This window comes from Paramormyrops kingsleyae, chromosome 6, assembly GCF_048594095.1.
Source record: "Paramormyrops kingsleyae isolate MSU_618 chromosome 6, PKINGS_0.4, whole genome shotgun sequence".
Lineage (NCBI taxonomy): Eukaryota > Metazoa > Chordata > Actinopteri > Osteoglossiformes > Mormyridae > Paramormyrops > Paramormyrops kingsleyae.
The window spans coordinates 867,079-884,408 of NC_132802.1; the positions used below are offsets into that span (position 1 = coordinate 867,079).

Here is a 17,330-nt window from a genome sequence, read left to right on the forward strand (position 1 = left end):
CTGAAAGCAAACATGGCACTGCTGGTATTTTCTGCCAGTAGTAATGGAAGAAAAATAAGATGGGCACCTCTCTCATAGATGTGTTTCTATGCCTGCTGAAGCTTCCTGTTCTAGGCAGGTGCCAAGGCGCTTACTGAACGCGCTGATGAGTTACTTCCTTTCTGCACATTACTGCACACATTTTTTTTTTCATTGGAGTCCATTTGCTTCAAACAGTGCACAACTAGCAAAGACAACTGTAGCAGTGCACTAAGTACTCTGGATTAAGAATCACAGATCACATACATTTTATTAGAATGATTCACCTGATCATTGTAATAGCGCTACATAGTCTTGCAGCAGAATGTCTAGTCCCCTATTTTTCAAGTGTCAACATGTTTAATTCACTTCTCCCAGTGTAGGCAGCAAAAACATGTTTAGCATGCTCAACAAACTGTTGGTATTTTACCCTCATTGACATCAAACTTGAAGAGTTTCCAGCTGGATAACCAGATGAAGTGATCAGAACTCCCTTTGTGCTTTAGAAAGACTCAGCTTCACATGCTGCTTCATGTAACAATGTTCATTCGTTCGTCTTTTCAGATTCAGCTTTCTTCTTTTCGATTTCTATGGTAGCTTCTCTCTCGCCAACTCACATGAGTTAAACCTTATTGATCCCCAGGGTGGTGTTCCTGGGTGGGCTGCTCTGTCATTCTAAGCTTGTTTTTCCACAGCTGCTGTACACAGCTCACTCTGCCGCTGAACAGACACCAGTACAGGATGACAAAGCACACAAAAGCGGGGCTTCTGCACATCTACAAGCATTTCAACTACAAGCATTTCAACTACAAGCATTTCAACTACAAGCATTTCAACTATAAGAATTTCAACTGCAAGCATTTCAACTACAAGCATTTCAACTATAAGCATTTCAACTGCAAGCATTTCAACTGTAAGCATTTCAACTACAAGCATTTCAACTCCTAACATTTCCAGTCAGCTGGAGTAAATCCCCTCCAAGGCACACAGACCTGTGCTCATAGAGTAAGCAGCTGTAATCAGTATCAGTACTGCATGCACAAGCAGCTCTCGGGCTGTGGAGCCACACACACACACCGCTCACTTTGATCGTTTTTTTATTACTGCAGTTTGCAAAGAATCAGCGTCATGGGAACAGTAAACAAGAAGAAATATTTTCGGAGTATATTCCATTTAGGGCTGTAAACGTTCACACCTTGGCGGTGGGTATATGATATCTGCAGTTCCAGTGTACCGATCCTTTATACAAACAACTATACAAACTAACCCAGGGTGGCAGACAGACTGCACAGCAGCAGGGAGAACTTTCCTGTGAGTGAGCTGAAACGTCACCGTTTCTACACAGCACCACCGTAATTCAACACCCATGACATTGTTAACGACCCTAACATATAAACAGATAAGTAACCCATATAACTGCTCCAGGGGCCGGTGGGTGAGGTCAGGGTTTGCATCTCTGCCCTGGCTCTGTATGTGCGGAGTTTGCATGATCCAAACACATGCTAAGGTTATTTGGAATTTATAAATTGCTCCTAGGTTTGAGTGAATAGTGTGTTTGCCTAGCCGTGTGATGGTGCCCCATCCTGGGTTATTCTGAGATTAGTCCGGATCCCTGCGACACTGCATAGGACAAGCAGACAAAGATGAATGGATAACTCAGGGCTGGGTAATTAGTCAAATTTTAATTAACGATTTTGGCTTCCAGCGATTGTCAAAGCAAAATAAGGTAAATATGTTACTATGCTGCATTTTATTTCATAGTGATGCTCCCGTTTTGTCTTGTGTTACAAATCCAGTCATGCCTTACTTGTTTCTCAGCAGAATTATATTTAAAGTCAAAGAAAATCCACTGTAAAAAACACAATTTTTTTTTAAAAAGTTCAATAAATACATATTTCCAAAGTCAATGAGTAATCATGTTAAGTAATGTTGATCTCAATATCAACCAAAAAAATCATGATTATGATTTTTTTCTCCATAAATCAGCAGCCGTAGGATAACTCAAATCTAGTTTTGGTGAATTATTATTATGATTATAGGTACCACACAAAAACAGGCCAAGAATTAGCAAGCAATCAATTGTCAGGCAACACCCAGAATCAGAACTTCTCAAGCAACTACGAAGACAACAGGCCTGCTGCAGGCACTGAGAGGCGTGGGGAATTCATTACTTTTCACTTAGTAGATAATTTTGATCAAATTTTGACACTAGTGACAGATCCAGATTATTTTTAGGGGAGGGGCATGGAGGAGGGGTAAAGCATCCAAAGAAAAACACTGAACACTGAAGTTCCTTCTCTGAAGCAGAAAGAAATGCGATTCATATTGCTCAGGAACACTAGCAGAGGTCTAAGAGATAAGCCACGATAACAAGTAACATACAATTAGCGCGAACAGCTCATATGTTACGTGTATTGGGGTGGTGTGGCCCAGTGGGCTAAGCCTCAGTGCCTGTGATTGGACGGTTAGAACCTGGCCAAAGCAGAATAGCCACGTGTGTGGGCCCTTGAGTCAGGCCCTTAACGCCCGGGTCCATGGTCGCCGCTGCGGGTGGCTGCCCTTCACTGCCAAGCTCGCTCTCACCCATAAGAGTGTCGTGGAGAGCAGGATGGAGTAGGTGATTCCCCAAGGGGATCAATCAAGTGTTGTTGTTATTATTGCTATTGCTAGTTTAAAACGCAAACTGTCACCTGATAGTACATATTTGACAACAAAATTTTCACCATAAAACATAAATGTCATTATTTGAAATATTTACTCCATACTATCTTACATGGAATTTTCTTTACTCAGCTGAATGTAATGATTAAATACAAATATGAATACCAACTAAATACAACAAAATTAAGTATAAAATGCAGAGAATATGATCACATAAATTGCAGTGATTCTAAACCCATTTGTTTAAGGAAATTTGCACTAAGCAGCAGAATATAACAGAGGCATTTACAGCATATCTGTAGTCAGTATAAATGAGAAAACAAACTTTAAATTAATCACTTTAATCACCATTTAATTAATCACTTTAAACAAACCACAATCCTTAAGAATAGTCAGTAAACTTGCAGCTATGCTCTGGTTGTTATTCTGCATCACGCATAAACCTGTGGTCACAGATTTGTTCTTTAAAGATTAAGATGAACAAGCTATTTAATCATATAATATTTGTGGGGGGGGGGGGGATCCAGCTCGTACTGCCATACAAAGGAAAAACACTGGAACAGCATCTTTTATCAATTTGATCAAATTGTGTCTCTCAGGCTGTTTTATCTTGTGACAAAATGTCTTAGCGCCACTGTCATTTACATTCTTACATAAATCTAGACAGTCAAAATACTCTGACATACTTTTTCTCACATTCAGTGTCAGCTGTGTTTCGCCCTTGCAGGACGGTATCCAGGGAGCAAAGGTTGTGATCAGAACCTATTTTTGCCTTCCCAAAATCTTGGTGATGTACCCCTGACTTGTGCCCCCCGCCATACACAACGATGACCTGTGTAAGCAGCCGGAAGATGGATGGATGGATGGACAATCCCACTTAGAATTGATTCCCCATAAGGACTGTCACACCATGAAATGACAGCACTTCCAAACACCAAGAGCAGGTCGTAGCAGGAAAAGTAATCTGTCCTAAAGTACAAAAAATAATAAATAGATAAATAAAGAAATAAAATTAACCAAATTAATTAGGGATTTAAGCAGACATGCCGTATGTGTTGTTGTCTCGTATGTTCTGCTTTATGCCTGGGGGGTGAAGCGATCGCAAGGAGGCTGCATGTCATCATTTCTTAACACATATCTTAATTATTTCATATATAGGCTACATGTACGTAAATATATAAACAGTTTTCTATCAAAGTATCAATGGTGTATTTTTAATGTGAAAAATGGCGAGCACAATGTTGTCTAAATACCGATAACTTCTGAGGAAAACAATGTTTTACCTTCTACAAAGCTTTAACAACTTAACCATTTCTCCACAGTAATGCCTACCTAGTGCTTGAAATAGACGTATATGGTTTCAGAGATAAACAAAATGTCTCTTTCAGTCGTTTAAATCATCTTTCACTCCAAAACACTTTCTCATTTTATGTAGTTGTCATCGCGCTATGATATCCCACAAAACTAAGGTTAATCCAGCTAATGAAACCCATATCTTATAACAGCGCTTGAGAGAAAAGTTTACGTAGGCTACATCCACTAAATTCCACATGCGGGTATAGACACATATTTACGACCAAAACAATAAGAACAAATTTGGCGATTAAAAGAGCAGAAGAAGGGAAAGAGCAAACTCACTCGTATTTTCAGCGCGTTATATTCAGGGTCCTAGGAGCCCTACAAGCGCGAGGCGAGCCCCCGCCGCCGATCCGCTTCCTGGGACAAGATTCTTATCGCCCAGATGTAATGCCACCCAGGATCGTGCGATCATATGGTTCAAAACTAAGAATTAATGGGTGTTGGTCGCAGTTTCCAAAAAGAACAGCCCACGTAGGGCACTGGTCCCAGGGAGATGCTGCTTCTTACAGTCCGATCCCGAAGCCCGCGGAGCCGCGTGTGATACTCGTCCGCCTGCCTTTTCCTCTACTTCCTGCACAGTGCAGCTTTCATTTTCAGCGCCGCTGCGTTTTTTTTTTACAACGTGTGGGGTGTTAAGACTGTCAGCAATATCGCAAGAATGTATCCTGTTTCTCGGCTCGACCGAGGGAGGAAGCCTGGGTTTCCCGAAAAGGTATTAACTCTCCTATTATTGAAATGAACTACAATAGAGATGTGACAGACGTGTGGTGCCGTACCTTTGTCAGGTAAGGACACCTCCACGCATGCCCAGTTCCTTATGTATAAATATTACACGGTTATTAACTATTCAGCATATGAAGCTGAATGGTGAGATGGGATATTAGAAATGAGTGTAAACGGTGGGGTGGGTAGATGTGCAGTTAATCTATTCTCCTTCTGTTCTCTGTGTTTCCACCAACAGTCCAAATATGTCATTATACTAATTGTATGGAGTGTGCGTGGGATGGATTAACTTCTCTGGAAGCCCTAGGCTAATGTGGCTAAGAGGTGCCCCAAGTGGGCCAGTTCAGCAATTTTTTGAGCAGACAGAGAAATGAAAAAGAAGTTAAAATGATGCAATTTCAATAATCCACTAACCAGCAGGGAAGGGTGTGTTACCAGTGGATCAGCCTGCCAGGTTTAACGTTTAACCGTCCCATATTTTGGGCTGACCCTGCACTGTCGCCCCCAAGCTCGCTCTCACCTGTCAGTCTTGTGTCTTTGTGTCTTATGGAGAGCAAAATTGTTCAGGCAAAAAGACAATTTCCCCACAGGGCTGGATGAAGTTTCATATGACTAAAGTATGACTATTCTGTCATGTGCGTGAGCATTAATGATGCCGGGACTCACGGTTACGCCAGTGGCGGAAGGAGGAGAACTTTTTTGCCCCCCTCCATGAGAATGAAAACTCCTTGTCCTCCTCCTTTGGTTGGGAGCCTGGGAAGAAAGGGAAGGTACCACTGCACATCACAAAGGGGGTCCTCTTCCCAGGGAACTGGGAACAAATGTTTGGGAACAGCAATACGTAGAAAAATATAGTTTGCTTTGGTAAAAGCCAAAACATGCCTTTGGGTTAAAATACCTTCAAAGGTTGCACAGCCAACTTCAGAATACGGAGAAGGGCACCTGTGTTACTCACCTTTTAAACGAAGTGAAGAAATCCTCCATCTCGCCCTCCCCGATGTTCCCTCCCCTCTGTCCTGCTCCATCCTCTGTGTCCTTCAAAAGAATCATCACATCTTTGCTGACATTTCAACATATGTTTGGTACATGTGGCTTTTTTGTGTCCTTTTCTCATACAAACCAGCAAAATATGCAAGGAAAGCAGAAAACAACTGTAATGCATTATGAAAAGACAGGTATATGCTTTTGATTGTAGCATGTAATTTTTGTTGCTGCCTTTTTCTGTTGTTTGATTTTTAATCTATAAAAGCGAATTCAACTCCAAAGTAACAGAACAGCACACGAAGCCTCACACTAAAATTAGAAGGTCGCTCTTGTATTGAACCAGTTAGGAGGGTCTTAGTGGACCTGGGAGGAGCAGGACAAGCTCCTGTGTAGTTCTCCTTGAGCCAATGGCACTTTAGCAGAGGCGTTCCTTCACACAGCTCTTATGTGTGGAGCTGCAGCCATTGTTGACAGTGTTTAACTATTGGTTTATTGTGGGTTTTCTCCTGATGTTGTAAGCTCACCCCCTCCTTTCCATCCCTCCTTTCGCGCTGCTGTTTACCCAGTTAGGATTCCTGTTGTGATTCCAGGGCATAAGGCAGGATACGTCTTGGGTGGGGCAGGAGTTCATTACAGGATATTCACACACCCTCAGACAATCACATGCTGATTAGAGGAGTTTAGAACCATCAATTAATCTGAGCATCACTCTTTACAGACAGCTAGTCATTATCCCAGTTCCTCCGTCCCAGCCTGCTGTTATTTTGGAACGCACTGCACATCTTCTGGTGATATTCGAACCCACAGTTCACCCACAGTTTGCATATTCAACAGGAAGTAGGAATGAGTTATTTCTCCAGGAAGGTGTCAGCCTTGGGGTCAGTGCAGGACTTAGGGTGAGTGCTGTGTTCAGGGTCTCTTTTCCCAGAGGATCCCAAGAAGTTCTGCAATTTTTATGGTCAATGAGAGGGACATCCTCACAGTAGGGAGTCAGCCGTGTTTATTCTCTCTATCCCCTTCCAGAATGTGGAAGAGCCATGGCAGTGAACAACTGGACAGGCTTAAAATAAAGTGCGTGATGATGGACTGCCTCTAGAAATCCCATTAATTGGATATACAATGCCTTGCGGAATGATCAGATTGCCTGAATTGCAAGTGATACATACACGTATTCTTACGTGTATTTGCTGACAAAATTGATTTTGTGGTGAAAGACTATGGGTTTGCAAAACAAATAAACACTAGCAGGAGCAATATGTGTATATATCGTTTGTAATTCAGTACACTTGTAAATCTTATTTTAAGGGGGTTCAATTGTTTATAAGGCACTGTATAATTTGATTCACTGACTAGTGAATAACATTGAATATATGACTGAATTTTAATCATGTTTGTAAGATATATAACTTAGCCAACTTTCTCAGTTAAAGGGTACACTGTCATTGATCTTGGATAAAGGTGTATTCCAGGCAACTTCAGCAAAGGTTGGGAACATACATCTTAATATTTTCATGTATGTAATAGTCTTGTTCTACTTGAAATAAATATGTAATGTAATGAATATGTAATGAATTGTGATTTCGTTGTTGGTGCTTCGAAACAAATGTATCTCCATTAACAGGCCCTTGTTACTTGGGAGTCAGACCGAGACACTTGAAGGAGAAGCTGAGGAGAACCTTCCTGCTTTTCACCATAATTATGCTTCAACTCATTTCCTATTTATTTTTAATAATCTTTATGCTACTACTATATAAAGCAACTGTTCACCTCCGAACAACTTAGTCAGACAGGTAGTTGTTGAATTAATATAGTTTAATTCCCCCTCTTAAGTGAAGAACTGGAACCAGCAATTTGATGGTGAGAGCCAGAAATTTGTCTACCTTTGATCTAAACTCAGGGAAATTTTAATATTTCTTTCAGTTAGTGAGACGTAAAAGCCTGCTTTCAGTAAAGGTGCTATATAATTGTGCAAAAATGCCACTATGATGGTTTTTACTTTTCGTTCAATATATTTTTCTGCTCTCTCTAACATTCCTGCCTCAGAGCAATTAGCATGTAGTAACAACAGGATACGACATAAGCACTGGAAAGCAGAAGGTAAAGCCAGTTAGACTATGTTTTATAATGAGCAATTTTTGAAACTGAACCTTACAAAACTGTACTAATTTCATAGAAGACACATCGAATAAGAGGAAACAAAACAGCAAAGATCCACTGGAAAGGAAGCTGCTAACCACCTCGGACATTAAACAATAAAAAAGAAGTGATGCTCAACGTCCCCCTAGGTCGTTTCAGGTGACGTCTGGCAGTCATGACTGTCAGTCAGTGTTAACCCCACATCGACTATCTCGGCTTCAAACAGTCAATCACCACCCATCAGGTTTAACAGAAAATACACAAAATGAATCATAATAACTATGCACAGTCTGGGGACAGCCGGTATTTTCCCTTAATTTCCAGATAGGGATGAACTGCATACATGAGTGGGGGAGGCAGAATTTATGCACTAGTTTAATAGTAGCTATCTCCAACCACAACTGAGAATAATACGGCAAGCTATTTCAAAGCCATGGGAGAAGCTCCAAGAGTGTTAACTTAGGTTCACTGACGTAGTATGTAGTCTAGATTTGAATGCATATGCTGGTAGGAGCATTTGTTGCATGGCCTAGCAGGTTCTTACGTAACTGCAGATCCTAAATACAATGGTGAAATACAAGAAAACCCACCCCTAGAAACTGGAGATGTTAAGGAAGTTAAGTAGCTAAGCAAAGCCCTTGAAAAGCATGTAAGGGTTAGTTCCTCCTACACATCTAGGCAATTACATGACTTGAGATCTGTAGCATGATCACATTTTCTAATTAATGTTCTTGCTGGAGCAAGAAGAGGATCATTTTGTGTGATTCATTGTTATCTGTTAACATACACCATCGAAATTTTGCCTGCAGTCACGCAGAGCAGTGAGAATCGGCCTGCTCAGCAGCATGTCTGAGCTGTGTACAATTGCATCATTTGAGTGATGCAAAGCACTGCTTCACGCATTTTTGGAACTTGTTGCCTCTTTTCTTTGCGTGTCACGTGGTAGGTCTGAGTCTGTCTCGACGTTTTCTCATTTCGGGCATCTGGTTTACGTGACATCATGATGCTCATTGCTCTACTGAGCTGTCTGCAGAAATGGATTTGGGTGGAGCTGTGCGTATTCATCCGTCTATACTCTCTGCAGCCTCTGCTCTTAACAAAAAAAACTGATTCATGTGATAAAATGAATTTGTCTGATACTGGACTATGATCTTCGTTAGGTATATGTTTGTCCGATACAGGACTGTGATCTTCATTAGGTATATGTTTGATACAGGACTATGATCTTCGTTAGGTATATGTTTGTCCGATACAGGACTGTGATCTTCATTAGGTATATGTTTGATACAGGACTATGATCTTCGTTAGGTATATGTTTGTCTGATACAGGACTCTGATCTTCCTTAGTTATATGTTTGTCTGATTCAGGACTTCATTTTTCCCAATATCGTTCAGCTCTAGATATCTGTTCTTGTTAATTTTTTCCCACTATTTCTGCCACTCTCTGCCTCTCCTACAGATCAAACATTAACCACACCCATTAGCAGTCAGAAATTCCTCCCAAAAGACCTCAAGTCATACATATATATTTGTAGTATATGTTAATGTCAGGGACAATTACCTTTAACAGGAAAGAGCTGGCAAACTGCATTTGACCTTTGACTCCTTGGTACTGCTACCTTATGATCCAAGGTACTCAAGTAACTGACTGACTTTGTCCAGGTCCAAATTTTGACCTTTCCACACCCAAAGCTTCACACAAGAGTATTATGCTTCCATTTTTAATTAATAAAAAAAGGTTTTGTACCTATTTATAGATATCCATTTTGATATGGAGATTACACATTATAAATTTGTATTTGTGTCTTTTTAATTATGGTTGGTAGAAAAGATATAGTCTTCAATCTACATTCTTAAATATAAAAACATAAAAATGTGCATATATGTGGAAATACACAGCTTGCTGCAGGGTTGGTCATGTTGTTTTTTTATGAGTAAACACACACACACACATGCACACACACACACACACACACACGCACATGTAGGGTAAACATATCCTTATGGGGACCGCTCATTCATTTCAATGGGAAAAATGCTAACACTAACTATGACAACCTTAACCCCTACCCTGCCCTAACCATAACCATAAGTAACCTAACAAAATACAAGAGTTTTTGCATTTTTAGTTTTTTCATAGCAGTCACCGATTTTTATAAAACAGAGTTTTCCCTTATGGGGACCAGGAAACCAGTCCCCATAAGGGAAAAAAATGGATATTTATCACGTTATGGGGACATTATGTCCCCATAAGGATAGGTAAACCCGCTCGCACACACACACACACAGACACATACACAGACACACACACAGACACACACACACAGACACAGACACACACACACACATACACAGACACACACAGACACACACACAGACACACACACACAGACACACACACACAGACACGCACACACAGACACACACACATACACAGACACAGACACACACACCTGTGAATGCCCTCTGATCGATTATAAACACACCAGCTGGAAAACTGTGCGATGTGGGAATGTGGGTTTTGGTCTAAGAACACTTCAGGTTTTCACTTTCAGACATTATTCTCTGTCAAATTCTTACTTTTTGTCTGTTCTTGCAGAAGAATACAGACAGACAGAATACAGACAGTCCAGCACACAAGGAATAAGGAAGATGAGGAACATTTATACATCCACTGTGCAGAATAACACATGTACACTCAGGAAGGAAGGCTGGCCTACTGGAGAAAATACATCACTGTAGGTACTGATTTCCATACACGATACACTGTGGATAGGAGTCCAATGTCACATGCCAGAGACGGAAGGTAAAAAACAAATGGTGTAAAGAATGTGCTGACCTGCGTAGACCCTTCTTAAGCCACTGTGACTGAATAAACACACGTACTTTCCCTCATCAGTCACTTGACTGGAAAGCAGGTAACCACAGCAGAGAGATGAGGAAGATTAGATTGTTTAGTGCTCACATGCAGTTTGTGTTTTTAACAGACCAATCCTGTTGAATTTAACTGCAAGGTCACACAAGACAATTCTGGAAAAACCAGGCAGATTCAAATGGGAACGTTACACATTGCAGCCTAAAATAACTGTAACCCTTTTCTCCCGTTTGTTCAACTGTAATTGCGAAGGTCTTACGTGGCTTGAGGGTTAAGGCCTCGAGTGCAGATGGTTGGTCAAGACTTAGGAGGAGACCTCCTGTTGTCTGCTTCGACAAGGCAAAATATACCACTGATTACATGGGGGGAGTGTAAAGCTGTAACCTTTTTAGGCAAAACCATATGCTGAGCAACAACAAACCAAGGGTGTTTTCAAGGAGGCTGCGCAAAACCTATGGCATTGTCCAAAAACACTTCAACACACAAAAACTCCACACAGTGCAGCCATTCACCGAGCCGGGGGGGGGGGGGGGGCGGGTGACACCCTCAGTACTGAAGGTCTAAGGCCACAATGACACCCACTGAGCTTCCGTGTTGTTGTAGTTCAAGAAAATGAACCTCAATGTGGCAAAGACTATTTTCGTTAAGGAACACGGCATTTACAAGGCGTGACCCATGAGAAGGTTCTTGATTTGAAAACGGTCATATGAAACTTAGAATTAAATGGCACTTAACAGTATTGCATGACTATCAAATAAGGAGCTGAAAATGTGGATAAAAGGTTGACAAATAAAAAAGTGATACGATTGAAACAGTTGTAATACCACAAAGAAGGCAGTTCATAGCTAGCTCTGTTAGTTAAAAATGCCTTGCAAATACTTTTGGATAAAAGTATCTAGTAAGCAAACTAATCAGAGCTAATCAAAAGCCCTCAGAGGGAGCAGAACATCCAGGAGACAGGGGACCTCGAGGAGAGGGGGAGGCCACACTAAAGGGGACAGAACATCCAGGAGACGGGGGACCTCGAGGAGAGGGGGAGGCCACACTAAAGGGGACAGAACATCCAGGAGACGGGGGACCTCGAGGAGAGGGGGAGGCCACACCCCAGGGAGCAGAACATCCAGGAGACGGGGGACCTCGAGGAGAGGGGGAGGCCACACCACAGGGAGCAGAACATCCAGGAGACGGGGGACCTCAGGGAGAGGTGGAGGCCACACTAAAGGGGACAGAACATCCAGGAGACGGGGGACCTCGAGGAGAGGGGGAGGCCACACTAAAGGGGACAGAACATCCAGGAGACGGGGGACCTCGAGGAGAGGGGGAGGCCACACCCCAGGGAGCAGAACATCCAGGAGACGGGGGACCTCGAGGAGAGGGGGAGGCCACACCCCAGGGAGCAGAACATCCAGGAGACGGGGGACCTCGAGGAGAGGGGGAGGCCACACCCCAGGGAGCAGAACATCCAGGAGACGGGGGACCTCGAGGAGAGGGGGAGGCCACACCCCAGGGAGCAGAACATCCAGGAGACGGGGGACCTCGAGGAGAGGGGGAGGCCACACTAAAGGGGGCAGAACATCCAGGAGACGGGGGACCTCGAGGAGAGGGGGAGGCCACACTAAAGGGGGCAGAACATCCAGGAGACGGGGGACCTCAAGGAGAGGGGGAGGCCACACCCCAGGGAGCAGAACATTTGCAGATATTTTTAGCATGGGACGACTTGGGGAATTCGAGGCCCAAAGAGTCTCCCAATACCATTGTGGCCCCTGAGTACCACAAGACAAGACAGGCCATGACAGTGAGAGTGGAGCATACAGAAAGGGTCCGCGTCAGCACGGCTCCTTGGCCCATTCATATTCACAGACGGCCTGTAGAAATATCAGAAACAGCCGCTACACGGATTAAAACATGGGTGCTTACTCTACCAATAACAGAGCACCTGAGAACACAAACAACCAGAATTAACATTATTATCTATATGCAAATATATTAAGCACATGCAAAAACATAAAGATAAAATGGAAAAGATATGCACCACTCTAAATAGCATCAAAATAACAGAAGAAAATGTCTACAATTTACTGTAGTGAATACTATTACAGCAGCAGGAATTATTTTCCTAAATAAGGCAACAAAATCAATCGTGAACAACAGACAGAATGCTGGGTGTCAAAGTGAACAGTCACACCTTATCTGCTCCTTGGCATGACACTGTGATGGATTGGTTGGCCCTAGTCCAGGTGCCTTGTTTTGAACAAACCACAAATACATGTAGCCCACAGCAGAGCTGATGACTGGTTAGAGTCACAACTCACAACTTGTGTCTTAAAATAGTCTGTTTGATACTGCAAGATTGTCAGATAAAGAGTCTGATGAAACTTAAAATTGCATAGTATAAGCTACATGCTATAAAATCATTCTGAATATAAGCATCTGCTAACGAACTGGGTCAAAAATAACATTAACGAAATATTCTCTTTGAAAAAAATGAATGTTAGCGGAATTGGTTTTTCCATCATGAAAACACTGTTGCAATCGCTTGAGGCATCAAAATAAGTCACCCTGAGATGGTGCGTGCAGATTGTACAGATGTACAGATGATTTCCTTTGCAAGTTCTGCACTTCTTCCTGTCACATGATATTTACTATGAAATAATTATGAAAGCATCACATTTCCAAAACAGAAAGTGTGTGTGACCCAAGGAACTTTACATTCAAGGACATATTTTTTATGAAAACAGTCATTGCATCATAACCATAGCAATTTGAATCCTTACATAAATGTGAAATACTTAGTATGTCTCAAAATTTCATTTTAAGCAAAAGGTTACATAGTGATTAAGACGGGTAAGTTATTGCCAGAAGGTTATATGTTCAAATCCAGGATGGCGACATAGTTGCTGTGTTGGGCTGACATTGTTTCCAAAAAAAAGAGTTTGGGCCCAGGCTAAAATATTGGCTACCTAAATAAATAATGATATACCAGTGTGTGAGGAAATGTTAACCTGTGCAGTGCTGCATGCCATCAGTGTCTGTTCCTGGGATATTCACCCAAGCGATCTCAGTGTGTATAAAATTAAAGGATGTTAGCATTCACTTAAGTCTGCAGCGTAAAATGAAATTCTTTCAGAGCTAAAGGAGAAGGAGAAACCGTGAAGAACAGCAAAATGAGGAGGAAACAGCTCTTTTTTAAGCACATCTCAAAAACGTTACTGGGGATCGTTCCTGGCTGCTGCCATTAGACATCAAGGCCTCCTCCCGATATGTCACCCCCCCGCAGCCAGAACATGTAAGGAACAACCATCTCTGTAATAATATAAATCTGGTGCTATCTGTATCACCATCACTAGTGTATTATTATTATTATCTGTAAATATTTATTTCTCTAATATGACAGTATCCTGTGATTTTTCTGTACTGTGTACTGGTAGCACATTTCTTATTTCCTATGTGTTCTGTCTTTGCGCCTTGCCTGTTATATATGTGTTGGTCTGTACTCTGCATTCTTGTTGCTGTATGCATCACAGTCTCGCCTTGGGATCAACAAAGTCCATCTCATTCTTAATCTTAAAACCACAGCAGCAAATACAGGCCACCATGATTCCCTTGTCGCCATAGACTCCAAGCCAAGGTCCACTCACCTGCAGCCGTGTGCCGCCGGGCTTCTCTCTCTTTGCGCAGTTCTGCAGGTGGCCTGCTGCCTCCCGGAGGGGGTGGGAGCGAGCAGTAAGCCGCTGGGCAGCTGCGGGGGGCGCCGTGGAGCTCCCTGTGTTGCTCCGCTGCTGCCGCGTCTGTTCCTGTGTCCGATTGAGGAAGTGTTCATATAGCTGCTGGCACTCAGACTTTGCACCTTGTCCTTTGCATATTGATGGGGGGAGGAGTGAAAGGCAGCTTCCTCATTTTCACCAGCCTAGTGCAGGCCTCTTGTGTGAGAGTGTGTGGTCACACCTGGCCCACACCCAGCCTAAGCACACACCGGACTGCCCTTTGACACACAGCACTGGCACAATCTATTGTTCTCAGCTCTGATTGCATTATTTATCAGACTCTGCTTCAATGGCTCTACAGGGAGGTTTGTCTCCTTAATGCACTTGATCACGTTTATCTGTGAGGCTTAAGAAAAAGAGCAGCCCAGCATCTGCTCTGACTCGCTCTGGTCTTGCAGCCCCAAGCAGCACTTAGTAATATGGAATAGATTCGCATGTTTACATGTGCAGGAAATACCTTGAAGGTCTTGAAGATGTGCAGTCGGTGGTATGAATGCAGTGGGATTTATGTGTGTTTTTCCACAGTGTGTGTGTGTGTGTGTGTGTGTGTGTGCTTATGTGTGCTCCATGGTTACATTGAGGATGTGTGTCCTGAAACTAAAAGTCTACCATCAGGCCTGATTGCAAGTATCGTGCGCAACGACTGTAAGCTATAATGTTTGAGGATGCACCCACATGCAAACTTTAAAATTTAACAGTACTGTATATTCAAGGACATCATACCTGCATGATTATGAAAGAAACATTAAATAATTATAATCACTTTCCTCAGATTTTAGGCCCAAAATCTGTACATGCCGTATACTATACTTCAGGATGTACCTACAAAGTTTCTTTCTATGAATATCTAAAGTTTCACAAAATACAAATGCCCAGTTAGCCCAGTGATTAAGGATGTGGACAAACAGTCAATTCATTTCAGTTCATTTCCCAGGATCATTACTGCCGGAGGATCTTGAGAATGTATTCAACATAAACAGCTCCAATCAGCAAAATGACACAGAAAGTTGTACAGTACAGCCCCAGACTTCGTTGGTAATTCATTCCAGAAGGAGTGACAATATGCAAATCCGACGAACACTGAATCTTTTTTTCCCATAAGAAATAACAGAAAACACATTAATCCGTTTTCGACCCCCCTAACCTTGCCTTTTTATACAAAAACATTACACTGATATTACAATTACAACGGTTTTTCGGGATGAACTCCAAATTTTCCGACAAACTCTGACTCAAAATTTTCTCGTCATTTCGCGACAAAGGCCAAATATGACGAGTTCAGAAGCCGACGAGCTCCGGGGTTCTACTGTTTATTACTTTCACTCAAAGCTACTACTGGTTTTTGTTCTTGTTTTATTTTTTATCTAATATTGTGCTGAGCTAAAGGTCATCATCAGCCCTTTGAAAAGGAAACATTAATAAAAATAAATCCAAGCATGGTCCTGGTGGTCTGGTGGCTAAGCGTCTTTCACAGTAATAACAGACTGTAAGTGTGTAAGTAGAGAGTGAGTTTTCTGTTATAGCAGCAGTTCTTAATCCTATTCCTTGCTCCCCTGCCAGAATGTTTTAATTCCAACCCACTGCTTTCAACCTGCCATGTTCATTTTTAGCCTATTGATGCCCACAAAAGCCTAATTAATTAAGGTAGGGCTGGAATGAAAACAATCTGGTGGGGGGGCAGGAACAGGGTTTAGAACCACTGCGTTATTGCAACCTCTGAGCAACCTGTCTGCGTGCAAACAGCTCACTCCAGCCAAGCCAGTCCATTCTCATTCTCAGGCTCCGCCTAACCCTAACCCTAACCCTAACCCTAACCCAAGCCCCCATCACAAAACACTTTTCTGGTGATGACCAGCATCTGGTTAAAAAACCTGGTATCTAACCTATAGAGGACAAAGCACAGCAACCAGCGAAGGTCTAATGAAAATGGGGGTGATTGAATGAATGCAGCCCACAGACCTGCATACGTAACTCTGCACAGCAGAGGGCTGCACCTTTCACAGGTAACGTGCGCTATTGCTGATGCCTCAGTGTTCTTACCACAGCATGCATCCGAGACCCCCCAGCCTTAGGTCTATATGCTCAAAACACCAAATTTTGTTATCATTGACATTGCAAAACCTTTAGGTGCGCTGCAAACAGACCTTTGCATCATTTGTGCAACTAACCCTTAGACCAAATTCTAGTCATTACACTTGGGTTGCACATTGGGGATGTGCTGTTCCTTTTCCACGAAACTGATCACACTCAGTCACTTTTCCACACCTGTGTTTGTCACATTGTCTGTATGGTTAAAGGTGTTGGCTCAAAGTCTAATAGGCATTCCGTATGCAGACTGAAACTCAGTGTAGAATCTCAACAAAGCCTCACTGAAGTTCTGAAGGCAGAATGGAGGCTGAGTGAAGACAGCGACAGATCAGTTCTGTTAGTTCTAGAAGGACCCTGTTACAGCCGAGCATGACGCAGCTAAGAAAAGAAGGATGATCCACTGTGCCAAGACCGAAAGGGTTTTATTTAAAAAAAAACAAAACACAAATAGGAAAATCAGAAAATAAAGGGACCAAGATGGGTCATAGCTCAACAGGAAAAACAATAACTAAAGAAACTATAAATAAACAAACTAGGAAAAACCAGGCAATACAGGAAATAGAAAGGCAAGCAAAGCAACAACACATAGTAACATAGCATACATGCACAATGACTCACTAAGGAATAGAGCACAGCCAGGCACCTAAATACATAGGAACACCATTGCAAACAAGGGACAGGTGTACAACTAGAAACTAAGCACAGACAGCTGACTACACTAG

At 42.3% G+C, this 17,330-nt stretch overlaps 1 protein-coding gene across 2 annotated transcripts in view; it reads right to left on the bottom strand.

The window, feature by feature from the left end:
* The window catches only part of LOC111834370 (DENN domain-containing protein 2D-like), a 35,092-nt gene extending 20,495 nt beyond the window's left edge, over positions 1-14,597 (bottom strand). The window contains exons 1-3 of one of the 2 annotated variants that reach the window (XM_023793579.2): positions 14,395-14,597; positions 5,717-5,796; positions 5,428-5,514 (exon numbers count right to left, since the gene is read on the bottom strand). In XM_023793579.2, coding sequence (XP_023649347.2) covers positions 5,428-5,514; positions 5,717-5,796; positions 14,395-14,576 — 349 coding nt within the window. In that variant the 5' untranslated portion in view covers positions 14,577-14,597. Of the gene's footprint in view, positions 1-4,317; positions 4,832-5,427; positions 5,515-5,716; positions 5,797-14,394 lie in introns of those variants that run through there. The other variant, XM_023793581.2, reaches the window with a different exon arrangement.
* Between the last annotated feature and the right edge of the window lie 2,733 nt (positions 14,598-17,330).